Source organism: Anoplolepis gracilipes, chromosome 14, assembly GCF_047496725.1.
Source record: "Anoplolepis gracilipes chromosome 14, ASM4749672v1, whole genome shotgun sequence".
NCBI lineage: Eukaryota > Metazoa > Arthropoda > Insecta > Hymenoptera > Formicidae > Anoplolepis > Anoplolepis gracilipes.
This window is the reverse complement of record NC_132983.1, coordinates 5,445,696-5,462,080: the sequence shown is the minus strand read 5'-3', so window position 1 is coordinate 5,462,080 and position 16,385 is coordinate 5,445,696. Positions and strand designations below refer to the sequence as shown.

The following is a 16,385-nucleotide window of genomic DNA, read 5'->3' as shown; positions in this document are numbered from 1 at the left end:
TGACATGTTACATTAAAAGAACAAAATTTTTTAGTCTCCGTGTATCTCTTTATTCTTAATAAGTCTTCCTTAAGTTATTCTTAAAACTGATAACATTGGTTATGCAAAAAAAAAACATATTTAAACAATAAATTATTTATTTTAGCAACACTTTTTTGCACAACAATTTTATTTTGGCATAAACTAGTAGCATAGTAAGCCGAATGGAGGGAAAAGCAGAAGAGCTGTTTGTCCCAGGCGCTGTTTTCCCTTATTACGCTACTGCCTTTTTTATTATCATATTCTTATTAAATTATATAGCAATGTAAATGTAATTATATATGCAGGAAACGTTTATCAAGCTTAGGTTTTTGTACAGCTTCCTCTATAATTCTACTGTCGTTTCCGTGAAAGATAATAATTATTGATACTAACCGTTGAATTTTATTTTGATTGAAATGAATATAGAGATGGCAATAGACTACTTCGTTAATCGTTAATCGTTTCTCGTATATTTTTCTTGAATATCGTTAATCTCGATATTGATATTTGGATTTTGAAAAAGGTTTTAAACAAGAACAATCGCTATTTTAAATCAATAATTTAATCAGATGATTTAATATTTTGAAATAATTTCACAATTATTTTTGTTTTCAGATAAAACTACAAATAAAAATATAGATAAAAATATATTATTATTAATGGTCTTTAATGAAGAAGATTATTTATTTTGCCTTTCAAGATATGAGAGTCTGATTATTAATACTTTTGAGCTAAAGATATTATAAATATAGCTCTTAGCTTTTATTATCAGTTTGTTTTACTGACACTGTATCTGCTTAAAGAGATTAGAGAGGAGAAATTTCATTTTGAGCAGTTTCAGTTGAACGTTGCTTCAGAAGACTATCAAGTACCATAATTGCCAGTATTATTTGCATAAAATAAAATATTAATAACTGACTCAGTCAGTTCAGTTTTAAAATTCGTTTTGACAAGACGTGTTCCTTTACTGTGTTGATTTGTCTTAGTAATATTTCACATCAGCAAAATGTTTAATTGCTTTTCACGTTTACAACACGTCTTTTACAACCTTTATTTTATTTAAATTGACATTTGAAAAGGACCACAACCAGATGGTCGAAACGTTGTGTTATTAAATAAAGGATTTTTGGCTAGTTTTGTCGTTTAATTATACTATTGACTTTTAATTGAGTACTAGCGATTTTAATCTAATAATCTAAAATTATAGTATTTTATTGCAAAATCTGAACAATAGTGAATGATATAATTATATTGCGAGTGATTTTTATACATAAGTTTTCTCCAATACCAAAATGTGCTTGATTGTTATAATCTTATTAAATATTATATTATATATTCTTTTTGCGCAAATTTTTAATTTAGACAAAGGAAAAAACGCTTTTATACCAGTCACAATAATTATATAATTTTTATATTATATAAAGATACAATTTGGGTGTAATGTGATATAATCAATTTTGATACAAATCAGATAAAAATTTTCAAATTAGAGATTTGTGATAAAATGTGCGAATGCTTAATTAATTTCGGTTTATTACAAAGCAAATCTGTATCTTTGCGTAGTAATAAAAGTATATTTATAAATTCAAAGTATTTACACAAACTTACACAGAAATTAATTTTAAACTGACGTTACAAAGTGATCATTTAATTGTATTTTCTACAATAAATATAGAAAGAATTATAATACAATGTTTGATTAAAAAATCTTTTTATTTGATTTACATATTTATTATGCAAATGATGTTTTTTTCCATTATAATAAAAATAAATTCATATGTTATTTATAACTTTTTCAAGTTATTAACTATTATTTATTATAAAAATTATATGATTAATGCCTTTCAATAACTATCTTTTCCTTCTTTCTTGCCGTTCAATAATATATGTAAGATATAAGGCAATGATTAGTTCTGTCACGAATCAAATATATATCATTTACTTTGTTATATGGATCCTAGAATCAGAGGGACAGAAGCTGAAAGATATAAGGATTAATTAAATGATCAAAAACATCACGTCAAGAAACGATGTTTATCACCATATTGTTATTATTCATATTTCTGTTATTGGGGTATAATTATTATTACATGTATCATGGAAGAAACGGGCGACTTATTAATCTTTTACCGGGACCACCTTACCTTCCAATTGTTGGCAATGTGTTTCAATTCAATATTTCAGTAGGCAAGTATAAAATATCTAATCTTTAATTCCCGTCATTAATCCACACATACAAGCAAATTTAAATTCATAAATTCTTTGTAATATTTATCTATTAAAATTATAGTATGTAGATTACTCATCTTAGCATTTTTCATTGCAATATTCATTTGCAATTCATTTTCTTGATTATTATTAGTCTATTTTTCACATATCTGAATAAAGATAAAATAACATTGTAAATAATAATAAAATGAATTCCTTAAAAATTTTTATATTCATGTTTTTAATATATTTTTTAGAAGAACTATGGAAATTCTTGTGTAGCATACCTAATGAGTATTATCCTATTTTTAAATTTTGGGTTTTTGCCATACCCGTTGTATCTGTCCGACACCCAGACGATTTGGAGGTAATAAAAGAAATTCAAGTGTCTGTAGACATTTAGCTTGATTTAAGTCTCTTACGTTTTATAAGAAAATTATTGCCCGTAAAAGAAAGGTTCCTTAAAAATAGCTGACAAAAAAAAAAAAATATATTCCATCGAGACTAGATAAAAATTTCAGATGCGATTAATAAATTGATTTGTATATTTAAGAGTGACTAAGTACGTATATAATAAGCTGATATTTCTTAACATGTTTTCGGAAACTTCAGACGATACTAAGTAGCACGAAGCACATCGAGAAAAGTATGACGTATAATCTATTACATCCTTGGTTACGCACAGGTCTTCTCACTAGTGCAGGTAACGCAAATAGTAATGTTAAAATATAAACGTAAATATTTTACTATTAGTATTTTACTACGACGGCGGCCTGATACATGGGACCGAAAAGCCTGCGTGTGATACGACAAATTCAAATTAAAAATAATCCATATCTTTTGTTTGCACAAAAATTTATGCGTACAACTTTGAATAATTTTCAATTATATCGGCCATTTTATTCGCTTATCAAACTATGATTAATGAATAGCAGACAATGTTTGCACGGCTACTAATCTTCTTGGTAACAATATATGTCCGTGACTTCCAGGTTGCTTCTATAAAATGTATGTCTGTTAACTTTAGTTATCGAATCGTCTATGTATTATTTGTTATTGATCCGTTTTTATTACAAAAAATTAAATAAATCATATAAAATATTACAATTTGACTTGAATATTACCTTAGTAATGAATTTGTACAACTTATTGTTGTAAAAATGTATAATTAAATAAAATTTGCAAGAAAGAGAGAAAGAAAAAGAGAGAGAGAGAGATAGCGAAATGTATTCTAAAGTAAATAGCAGTAATAGATGTTTGAATTAATGAAGATTCTCAATACGATCACGTAACTTTTAATAAATTATAATTTATTTTTTTTTTTTTTTGCCTATAAAGTTTTACTGTCATAATAATAATTAAATTATATGAATTATTTAGCTGAAAATCCTTTCACCATAAGAATTTTATAAGAAATGAAAAGATTATAAAAGAGAATTGTGATATGAAAATATAAATTTAAGATTGTTAATATAATTTAAAGATAAGTTAATTAAACGTTGAAAAAGAAAATATTATATAGTAATATTTATATTTTTTTTTTATCGCACAAACTTACATTATATTGTTTTTAGGCGCTAAGTGGCAAGCGCGACGAAAGATGTTAACACCTGCGTTCCATTTCAATATATTGAATCAATTTCTTGATATCTTGATCAAGGAAAGTGATTGCATGACAAAATCGTTGAAGGATGTCGGAGGGACAGTTGTAAAAGATTTAATACCATTTATTAGTGAACATACGCTAAACGCGATATGCGGTAAGGCTTTAGTAAAATTATCCTATTGTCTAATGTATTAGGATTTTATTCTAAATTAACATAATTATTATATATTATATAATAAATGTTAGAAACTGCCATGGGCATCTCTTTGCAACAACTCGGTCAGTTTCAGCAACAGTATCGAAATGCGATTCACGACATGTCTGAACTGCTCATTTATAGGTAATTTATGACACGAATAAAACAAATAATTGTGTGATTTCCTTTATATGATTGTAAAATAGTTACATATTTTGAAAAATGATTTATAATTATTGAATAGTCATGTGAAGGTAAACAATTAGCGTAAAATGTTGAATCATTTAAGCCGACAATTTGCAATCAAAATGTATTATGCTTAATTAAATTTATTCATTTAAACATAAAAATTGCATTCATTAAATTAAAAAATTAAAAAAAAATTAATTGTGAAATAATGAAAGATATCTAAAGATCTATTTAAAGTTAAATTATCTTTTATTAAAGAATTTGTAGCTAAAAAAATACACTGTTTTCAGAAAATTTTCCATCATTTTCGTAGTACGTAGTTTTAAATTTTGCCTATATTTTCTCTTCAATTTATGATTACTAAATTACTTTAATCTAAGATTTTGTAATAGCCTTAAAAAAAACCTTCTGCAAGATATACTATCGAAATTATATATAGTCTTTTTATATTACAATTTAGGCTTTTCAAACCTTGGACCTACAAAAATTCATTCTTCTCATTGTTGCTACAAGGAAGAAAGCAAAAAGAAGTCTTGAAAATATTGCATGGATTTACAGAAAAAGTATGTTATATAATAAATAATGTTAGTTAAATCTTTTACACTCTCTTTTTTTATATTACAATAAATTTCTCGTAACCTTTGCACAGAAAGATCACGTGATTAATAAAAAAAATAATAAAACATTATGCAATTAAGATTTATGATATAAGTATAATGTGTTATTGCTTTTGTATAAAAAGGATTTAATATTGTACCTGTGTATAGATCATCGCGGAAAGAAAACTTTATCACAAACGCACAAATGGTCGATACTTGAAAAACTTTGAAAGTAACAAAGAGATAGATGATATTGAAGTGTTTGGAAGTACGTATAAGAAATCAAAACTTTCAATTTAAGTTCCATCGCGCAATATAACATTATGAATTATGCTTGTAGTATTTATAATAAATATACTATATTCACTCGTACTAATGAAACACATATATCTAATGTAAGTTTAAATCATTATTATTTCTTAGAATTTGAATTGTATACAAGAATAATGTTAATTAAAGCACGTTAAAATGAGATTGAGCCAATAAGCTGTTTTTTTTATTTCTAGTTAAAAAAAAGCGGCTAGCCATGTTGGATCTTTTAATAGTAGAATCTCAAAAAGGTTTTTTAACTGATTTGGATATCAGAGAGGAAGTCGATACTTTTATGTTTGAGGTACGTATCTGTAATCTTTTTTTTTTAATTTTTTACACATTATCTAAATAAATATAATATGACGATATGTATATATAACGATAATTACAGGGTCATGATACTACGGCGATGGGTATAACTTTTGCTTTATTACTATTAGCTGAACACAAAGATATCCAAGTAATTTTTTTCAATATATATGATATTATGATAAGTTATTTAAATTATGATTTTTGTTCAAAGTAATAGAGATATCAAGTTTTTGTCGCAATATATTTTTTCTATATATATTCAAAAAATTAAAACATCTCTCAAAATAAATATAAAAATTTATTTTGAATTATTAAATAAATATTTGTATTTATGTACACATAAAAAATTAGAGTTTTAAGAAATACAGAATATAAAGAAATTTACTTTATTATTGATGATATAGGAGCGTGTGAGGATTGAGATCAATACTGTGATGCAAGAAAACGGAGGAAAACTTACGATGAAAGCGTTGCAAAATTTATCATATTTAGAGAAGTGTTTAAAGGAAACCTTACGTTTGTATCCCAGCGTGTTTATAATATTACGAAAAACTGCGGAGGATGTAAAATTACGTAATTAATCATTTTTCTTACTGCAGATATATTTGATGAAAATAAGTTTAATTGCTTTAACATTTTAAGAATACAATATTATTTACAATATTATTGACATTCTATTATGTACAATATTATTTACATTCTATTTTTCAAGAAAATTCTTATTTTTCTAAATTTTTATATTTTTTACTTTTATAATTATACACTTTTCAGAATCATATGTCATACCTGCTAAAACGATCGTACATCTTAATATCTACGGAGTTCACAGAGATCCCAATTTTTGGCCAAATCCAGAAGTATTTGATCCAGATAGATTCTTGCCAGAGAGGATACAGAATCATCATCCTTATTCCTATATACCGTTTAGTGCAGGACCAAGGAATTGCATAGGTGAATAGGTCACTATTTTTTACTTCTCCTTGTGTTTATAGTTTTTAATAACTTTGAATTGTAGGTCAACGATTTGCTATGTTAGAGTTAAAAGCTATGATAGCTTCTTTGGTGCATAATTTTTATTTGGAGCCTGTTGAGTATTTAAAGGATGTCCAGTTGAAAGTTGATATAATAATTCGTCCTTCTCATCCGGTTCATATGAAATTCATTCCAATTACATGCAAACAACACTAATATTAATACAGATATCGTAAAATGTAAGAAGTAAATGCATTGCAAAAACAGAAGAAGGTCGTTATGCACATTATATGTTTGACATTAAAAACATAAACAAATACACTTTGCTCGTTCTTTTAGTTAGTTAAAAATTTTTAAATTCTTTTGTATAATTCTGTTTTAATTGCTACAACGGTTATAAACTTGATATTCTTTTGAGAATTTTAAATAATATCGTGAATAGATAAAATATAAAGTATTTATCTTTCGATAACTTCTCGATACTTTCACATGTAGATAAGTATAAAATTTAACCAAAATCAAGAGACATACAAACCTCGAGCGGCAAATAACAAAACAGAATATGTAGAATGTATAAAATCTAATTAACCTATCTAATTCAGAATATTTTAGATTACTGAATTTAAGTACTATTGCCAGATACTAACCAATTATGTAGAATGTTTCAATTTCTCGGTAGATTTACTCGTCAATTATTTACTTACTACATATAAATATTAATAACTGTAGTTCTATTTATTGATAAAGTTTATCTCTAGTTTATGTCTAAGTTTACCACGAGTTAAATTATTATCTAGAAATAATTTTATTCGGTGATTAAAATAATAAGTAAAATTATCTTTCGGTAACAAACTTAACATGTAGATATGATACTTACCTAATAATAATAAATGATTGACGAATAATTCTACCAAGAAGTTGAAACAACCGGCTCCTTCTTAATAGTTTAAAAAAATATATCAAAAAATATCGCTGATTAGAAATAAAAAAAGTTATACTATCATACATTATAAAGAGAGTTTCACCATTATATATATTTTACAAATTTACTTGCAAGTTTCAATACATTCCAAATATTCCAATAAAGTAATCTACAATACGTGATTGTGTATATTTTTTAAAAAATTTGAGCTTACATTTGTGATATCTCTTCTTTTATATAGTTTTTATAAAAAGTTATACTATATAAAATATCCTTTATAAATGTATTCTTAATACATTTTATATCTTCCTTATATAAAATTTTTAATAATTGAAAAATATTGTTAAAAACTAATGTTAAGTAAAAAAACATAACATTTTATAATACTTGTATTTTTTCATGTTTAATCAACACAATTTTTGTGTTATTAAAAGTGTATAACAAAAATTATAATATTATTTTTACAATCAGAAAAGCAGATGTAAATAATATTATATACATTTTAACAATATACTTTTGCATAACAATTTTTTTGATGCTAACTTGACATTTGTTTTATTATTGCACTGTTTTCAATGTCAGCTTTTCTGACGAGACATTTCGCACTTGACATTTTGTTTTATTATCGCATCGTTTTAACGTCAGTCTTTTTTAACGACACGAACTTGACTTATTAAATTAATCATTTATAAGAGCAAATGCAAATTTTTACAAACATTAGCTAGAAACCTTGTACTTTTATATAATATGTGCTATCATTTCGTTACAATTGTAAGATAACGATTGTGAATATTAACCAGTGAACTTAGTTCTTAGTTAATAAATTAAGTCTGTTGATTAAACAAAAGAAAAAAATTTATAAAAATCAAAATTTTATTGTTCTTGTACTACTTATTATATCAAACTTGTATACGCTTATTAAATAAAAGTTTATAATTTCTTAAAGAAAAGAGAGATAAAGTTTCTGGCAAAGAAAGCGACACAACTCTTTCCCTTTTATTTTAATAAACTATAAATATGTTATCTAAATAAAAATAAGAAATGTTACTTCTATATTAAAATAGAATTTTCAAAAAAAATAAACACAAACGAGTGTTTGCAAATTGTTCTAAAGATAATTCGTGGTGAATTACTAAATTGCCCAATGCACGTCCTGGACTTTCAAATATTCGAATTAATCTTCGAATTACTGAAGCGATCGACAATATACACTTTTCGATGCAGGCGCAGCCCCTCCTCTGTTCATACATTTATTTTATGAAAAATTTTGAAAACTTATATCAAGGTTAAAATCATTGAGACATTTATTTTATGAATAATTTTGAAAACATATGTCTTGGTTAAAATTGGTGAGACTAAATTCCTTTTTCTAAAATTATTATTTTTATAACATTTTAAAATCATATATTTCAAAAACAAACTGACGACACAAAATTCAAACAATGTGTAATTTAAGAATGTACCCTCTATAACATATATAAAAATGAAACAAATCCGAATGTAAATAAACATTTATCAAATGTGTTGTTTGGTCTTTAATCAAAATGAGACTTGCCTTTCAAGTATGAGACTCTGATTAATATTTTTGCACTCTTGAACTAGAGATATTATAAGTAAGCCTCAGATGTGAATTGTCAGTTTGCGGAGATTGTTGTACCAGCATATGTATCCGCTTGAAAAAATTTGTAATTTTATTTAAATCATTTTAAACATTTGAGTGGTGTTTGAATTGAACTGTCGCTTCAGAGAATCTATCAGGTAATTGAGAGATACTTATTTACTTTATTATTTAGTAAAATAAACTTCATAACATTTTATTGCAACATTTAAACTATAGTTAATAATGTAATTAGTGTATGTAAGTGCGTGATTTTTATACATAACTTTTTTCTAATAATACAAGTTGTTGACTTTGTTTAATTATTATAATCTTATTGTTATAATCTTATTAAATGTATTATATTCTTTTTGCGCAAATGTTTAACAGTTAGATGAACAAAACAAAGAACGCTATTAAATAATTGTTGTAATTATATAATTTGTACATTATATTAAAACACAATGTTTGTGTGTGTAACGTGATAATAAATTTGTGATATAACGTGATAAAATTTTCAAATTAATTCTTTGTTGGAGTGTGCGAATGCTTAATAACTCCGTTTATTATATAGTAATACTATCTTTGCTCATCAATAAAAATATATTTTTAGATTTAAAATACATACGCACACACAAATTTGCACAGAACTAAACTTTAAAGACATTAGGATGTGATCACTTAAGAGCATTTCTTTATATATATTTATAAAATAAATAAAATTATAACAATGTTAAAATAATTGATACATTTTTTAAATAATAAAATAAAATTAATACTCAACCTAATTTTGATACTATGAAGCAATGATCAGATTTTGCAATTTTATTTTAGAATCTTAAGAAATTATATATTATAAATAGACACATAATTATAAACAATAAACGATAAAAATTTTTTTATATAATTTAGGCAAATGATATCTTTTTCATTATAATGAATAAATTTATCCCATTATTTATAACTCTTCAAAATTATAAGATTAAGATATTTCAATGATTTGTCTCTCTGTCTTTATCACTTCTTTTCTCTCCCTCTCTCTCTCTCTCTCTCTCTCTCTCTCTCTCTCTCTCTCTCTCTCTCCCTCTCTCTCTCTCTCTCTCTCTCTCTCTCTTTCTTTCTCTCTCTTTCTCTCGCTTTCTCTCTCCCTCTCTCTCACTCCCTCTCTCTCTCCCTCTCTCTTCTTCTTTCTCTCTCGTAGACTTAAAATATCAAGACAATTATAACAGTTTTGTTGTAAACAAATATTACTTATTTTTTTACACGTGCAATCCAAGGATCATAGAAACAGGAAGTTAAAAAGATAAAGCTTAACTGGTCAAGATTATCACATCAAGAAACAATGTTTATCACCATATTGTTATTATTTATATTTATTTTACTGGTGTGTAATTATTATATGCATTATGGAAGAAATGGACGACTTATTAATCTTATACCGGGACCACCAGGCCTTCCAATTTTTGGCTATGTATTGCAAGTCCAAATTTCAGCAGGCAAATATAAAATTTCTAATTTAATGACATTAATTGACAAACGATTCGTCATTCATGCACACGCAAATAAAAGTTAAATTCACAAATTTCTACTTTGAAATACTTATTAACATTTATTGCATACAGATTATTCATCTTAGCACTTTTTGCATTATCAATTTGCAATACATTTTCCTAGTTATCATTATAGTATGTTTTCAATATCTGAGTAATAGTAACAATAAAAATGACAAAATTAATTCCTCAACAATTTTATATATTTATAATATATTTTTAGAAAAGCTAATGAAATTGTTGTTTAAAGTAACTAATAAATATTATCCCATTTTGAAAATCTGGCTTTTCTTCATGCCTGTTGTTTCCATCCGTCATCCAGATGATGTGGAGGTAATACAAAAAACTGATTTTTTTTGAAGACATAGAATTACGATTTAGCTAGATTTAAAAATATTGCGTCTTATAAGACTTTTGTAAAAAAAAAGTTGTAAAAAAAAAGAATATAAAAAATGAAAAAAAAAAACATTGATACTCGATCAAATTTAAATAAAAATTTGAGATATAATTAATAAATTATTTGTGTATCTAAGATAAAGTGACATAATAAACTGATGTTCTTTCTTAAGATGTTTTCGGTAATTTCAGACGATACTAAGTAGCACCAAGCACATTGAGAAAAGTCGTTTGTATGATTCGTTACTTCCTTGGTTGGGCACGGGTCTTCTTACCAGCACAGGTAACTTAATGAAATTAACATATAGAGCGTACATGCTCTTTATTATTACAGTCTGTTATAGATCTGTCTTCATCACAGAAAATCCAATAAAATTATACAATTAGATATTATCTTAAATATTATCTTATACGTTTAAATAATAAACTTATACAACTTTTTCGTTATAAAAACTAATAAATTTAAAAGAAATTTACAAGTAAAGATTATAATAATGAATAATTTTGCTGTGATACATGTATTCTTAAGCAAACAGCAGTAATAATAATGACAACAGATATTCTAATTAAAATTTTTTAATTAAATTATAAGCACTACTACACATGCGCACGTAATATACTTTGAATAAATTATTTTTATTTCCCAATCTATAAAGCTTTAATTACAAATTAACAATTAAATTTACGTTAATATTTGTTAATTCTTTTACAGTCAAAAGTTTTATGAAAAAAAATTTAAAGGATTATAAAAATGAATTTTGCGACAAAACAATAAATTTAAGATAATTAATATATTATTTATAAATTGATTAATTAAACATTAAAGTAGGAAAAAAATGTAATTTTATAAAATATTATTAAAATTCCTTATCATACAATTTTACGTTATACTGTTTTTGTTTTAGGCACTAAATGGCAAACACGGCGAAAGATATTAACACCTACATTTCATTTTAATATATTAAATCAATTTGTGGATGTCTTGATTAAAGAGAGCAATTGCATGACAAAATCGTTAAAGGATGCTGGAGGAATAGTTGTAAAAGATTTATCATCATTTGTTAGTGAACATACGTTAAACGCGATATGCGGTAAGGCTTTTGTAAAATTTCCATTGTCCTGTGTTTGTATTAAAACTTCATTCTAAATTATTATAATTTGAGATAAGAAGGTAATTTATTCTAACACAAAATACCGACACTCCAATGAAAGTAGATAATATTCAAACTTTTAAAATCTTCAGCTCTAATAATCTTTGACCTATTTATGATTTTATATGATAAATGCACTCGTAGAAACTGCCATGGGCATTTCTCTGCAAAACCTTGATGAGTCCCAGCAACAGTATCGAAATGCGATAAATGATATAATCCAACTAATAATTTATAGGTAATTAATGTTTAGTAAATAATTGTATGATTCCTATGATCTCTCCTTTATGTTATAATTATGTATGCAATTATATGTATACAATTTGAAAAATAGATTAATTATTTAATAATCATATAAAGCTAAAATTAGTATAAACAGTTATTGTAAAACAGAAATTCTATTTATTACCAGTTATTAGCAATCAAAATAATGTACTTGCTAAATGTTTAATTTCATAATATTGTAATATTTGAAATATTAAAAATATTGAAGACATTAAAATATTCAAAAATTAAAGAAAATAAATTGTGCAATAAAATTTATAAAGAAATTACATTTACATCAAAGAATCTATCTTAATCTAATTTAGTTAAAACAAATGGTTAATGTTTTAAGAAATGCTACATATTTTTATCGTAACATAGGCTGCGTTCAGCAGAGAAAGCAAATCAGTGTGCGCTTAGTGATTTTTTATTGTGATTGATTTTTGCACTTAGATCCAACATAGATCTAAATGCAAGAACCAATCACAATAAAAAATCACTGATATACTTTCTCTGCTGAATGATAGATAAATTTTATGTATATTTTCTATAATCACTTATAGTTTACTTTAAATATTTACGTTAACTTTACATAAAGCTGTTACAAAATTACATCATTTTTAAAATTATATAGTTTTATTGAATTACGTTTTAGAGTTTTTAGGCCTTGGTTCTATAACAATTGGTTATTCTCGTTATCGCCACAAGGAAGAAAGCAAAAAAAACTTTTGAAAATATTGCATGGATTTACGGAAAAAGTACGTTTTAAATCATGTTATTTCAATTCTTTAAACTCTTCTTTTGCGTAATATTATAAGAAACCTTATAATATTTGTATCGTAAAATTACATGATTAATCAAAAATATTAATAGCACATTATGCTGTTAATATTATGCTATTGTTATTAAGTACAAAAAATTAATACCGTACTTGTATGTCTAGATCATTGCGGAAAGAAAACTTTATCACCAACGCACCAATGGTCGGTACTTGAAAAATCTTGAAAGTGACAAAGAGATAGATGATGTCGAAGTGTTTGGAAGTATGTAAGAAATCAGCTTCTAATTTAAGCTTGCTTGCGTAATTTAAAATTATTGTAGTAAACATACGTAATCTCGCGTAATGATATAGCTTATGTCTGTCGTAAAATTAAATCATTATTATTTCTAATAGAGTTTGACCTTTATACAAGAATAATTTTAATTAAAGAATACAATAATGAGATTGAGCTAATTTGCTGTTTTTGTTTCTAAAAAGTTAAAAAAAAGCGGCTGGCTATGTTGGACCTTTTAATAGCGGCATCTCGAGAAGGTTTATTAACTGATTTGGACATTAGAGAAGAAGTCGATACTTTTATGTTTGAAGTGCGTATCAATAATCTTTTTTTTTTTCATTAGTGTATTTAAGCATGTATAATTGTATTACGTTATACATAATACAATAATACAATAATTAATGACGATGATTACAGGGTTACGATACTACAGCGAGGAATATGATGTTTGCTTTATTACTATTAGCTGAACACAAAGATATTCAGGTACTTTTTTTCAATATTATTGCAATATATTATTTAAATTACAAATTCAACTCAAAATTTTGTACGGATAATTATAGTACAGATCTATAGTACTGATATCAAGTTTTTGTTGCGATGTATATTTTCTATATACCGAATGTCTTGAAATTAAATATCAAAACTTCGAGAGCATATAAAAGATAGAAACTAAGAAAAAACTCCTATACAAAATATCGTTCGGTTTTTCTTTGTTTTGAACAAAATTAAAAGAAAAACAAACAAAAAAGATTTTATGACATATATATAACGATACTACAATTATTATATTTATCAAAAAGTACCATAAAGTAAAAGTTATAGAACATTAAAATTAAGAAAAAGAGAGAATTAAAACTTTTTAAAAATAAAGTTAGAGAATTGTGAATAAATACGCGATACCGCAGAATTAAGAGCCATTTACAATAAGTGTTGTAAGTCGTGGGTCACAAGGAATTAAGCAATCATAGTTGACCTTAAAGAACAATATTGAATATCATTGGTTAGACCGCCCTTTATTGTAGCCTGCTACTTTAATTTGTTTTTGTTTATATTTATACCTTTCTACTATGAATTAATTACAGTTGCTCATCAGAAGTCTACAAGCGAATAATTAATTACATCTGTTACATACATATTCTAATTTCGTTGAATATGGGCCAACATGAATTTTTGCAATTTTTTTCAAAGCGTAAAAAAAACGAGCAAATTACTAAAACACTTGTTTTCTCACTTTATCAATCTCTCACGCTTTTAAAGTTTTGACATTTATTTTCGAGATACCCTTTATGTACATTAGTTTCTACATATATATCAAAAAAAAATATTTTTAAAATAAATATAAAAAATTTTTTTTTATTTTATTAAGAAATTATATGTATGTATGTACATATAAACCAGAATATTAAACAATACACTTTAAATATCATCAATGACGCAGGAACGTGTAAGGGTTGAAGTCGATATCGTGATGCAAGAGAACGGAGGGAAACTAACGATGAAAGCGTTGCAAAATTTATCATATTTAGAAAGATGTTTAAAGGAAGCGCTACGTTTGTATCCCAGCGTGTTTTTAATATTCCGAAAAGCTGCCAAAGATGTAAAATTACGTAATGCATTACTTTTTTGCTTTATATATTTTTGAACATGTTACATTACACTAAGTATAAATTATCAAACGTAAAATGAATTAAGTTGTTTTAACATTTTAAGAATAACAATATTATGTACATTTTATTAAAAACAAAATTATATTTTTGTAAATTTCAATATTTTGTAATTATATTATATGTTTCAAATTTATATAAAATTATGTAATTTATTTTTTGTTGCCTATTGTTACATATCACGTTACACGAAGTATACATTATCAAATGTAAAATAAGTTTAAATGCTTCAACATTTTCAAAATATGTACAATATTATGTATATTTTCTTAAAAGAAATCTTCATTTAGGTAAATTTCAATATTTTGTAATTTTATAATACGCTTTTCAGAATCATATGTCATACCTGCTGGAACGATCATACATCTTCATATCTACGGAGTTCACAGAGATCCCAATTTTTGGCCAAATCCAGAAGTATTCGATCCGGATAGATTCTTGCCGGAAAGAATACAGAATCGTCATCCATATTCTTATATACCGTTCAGCGCAGGACCGAGGAATTGTATAGGTGAATTGTTATTTTCGTTTCTGCTCGGATCGATAATTCTTAATAGTGTCGATAAACTTTGAATTTCATGATAGGTCAACGATTCGCTCTGCTCGAGTTGAAGGCTACAATAGCATCTTTGGTGCACAATTTTTACTTGGAACCTGTAGATTACTTAAAAAATCTGCAGTTAAAGGCCGATTTACTACTTTGTCCTTCTCGTCCATTGTATATAAAATTTATCCCAATTAATCACAAATAGCCGGTTAAAATTAACACGGATATCATATAAGTATAAGAATTTGAATAATTGTAAAAATGAAAAATAATTATTACGCATATCATGCGTTTAATATTATCAAGAAAATATACATTGTTTATGTAAACATGTTACGTGGTTTTTTGTACTGAAATACACGAATATATTTTTCGCATATCCTCTTCTTTATTTTTCGAGCGTCAATTAGACGGTGATATTTCAAACATAAAACACTTTGAGAATCATGAGAAAGTAAATCATTAAAATAATAATTATATGTCTTAAATCTGTCTTTGTTAATGAAAAACTTATGGGCAAAAAATAACAAATTATATTATAGTTATCGAGAATTAAGTTGGATAATAATTTAATTTTGAAAAATTAAAACGCATATTCTCTTCATTTTTTTGCCTACTTGCGGTTGGCAACAGTCGAGAGTAAAAAGAATAACATATATATATGTATATATATCTGTGTATTTTCTGTACGTTTATGATTGTAATATATCTATACATTTTAAAAACTAAATTAATTATTTAATAATCATGTATAAGTAATTAATGTAAGACAATGATTTGTTTAAGCTGCCAATTATCAATCAAAATGTATTGTTCTTCGC

The 16,385-nt window shown here is 25.5% G+C and overlaps 1 protein-coding gene across 1 annotated transcript; it reads left to right on the top strand.

Annotated features, from left to right (window-relative positions):
* The first annotated feature begins 705 nt into the window (after positions 1-705).
* Positions 706-15,769, top strand: LOC140673470 (uncharacterized). Its single transcript, XM_072906452.1, has 25 exons — positions 706-904; positions 1,983-2,208; positions 2,487-2,596; positions 2,842-2,932; positions 3,804-3,989; positions 4,082-4,175; positions 4,681-4,783; positions 4,988-5,087; positions 5,326-5,432; positions 5,523-5,591; positions 5,848-6,016; positions 6,215-6,394; positions 6,459-6,628; positions 10,220-10,430; positions 10,708-10,817; positions 11,073-11,163; positions 11,786-11,971; positions 12,176-12,269; positions 12,951-13,053; positions 13,239-13,338; positions 13,554-13,660; positions 13,768-13,836; positions 14,792-14,960; positions 15,349-15,528; positions 15,603-15,769. Exons 2-25 carry the CDS (start codon positions 2,052-2,054, stop codon positions 15,767-15,769), a joined length of 3,123 nt encoding a protein of 1,040 aa, XP_072762553.1. The 5' UTR covers positions 706-904; positions 1,983-2,051.
* The last annotated feature ends 616 nt before the right edge of the window (positions 15,770-16,385 follow it).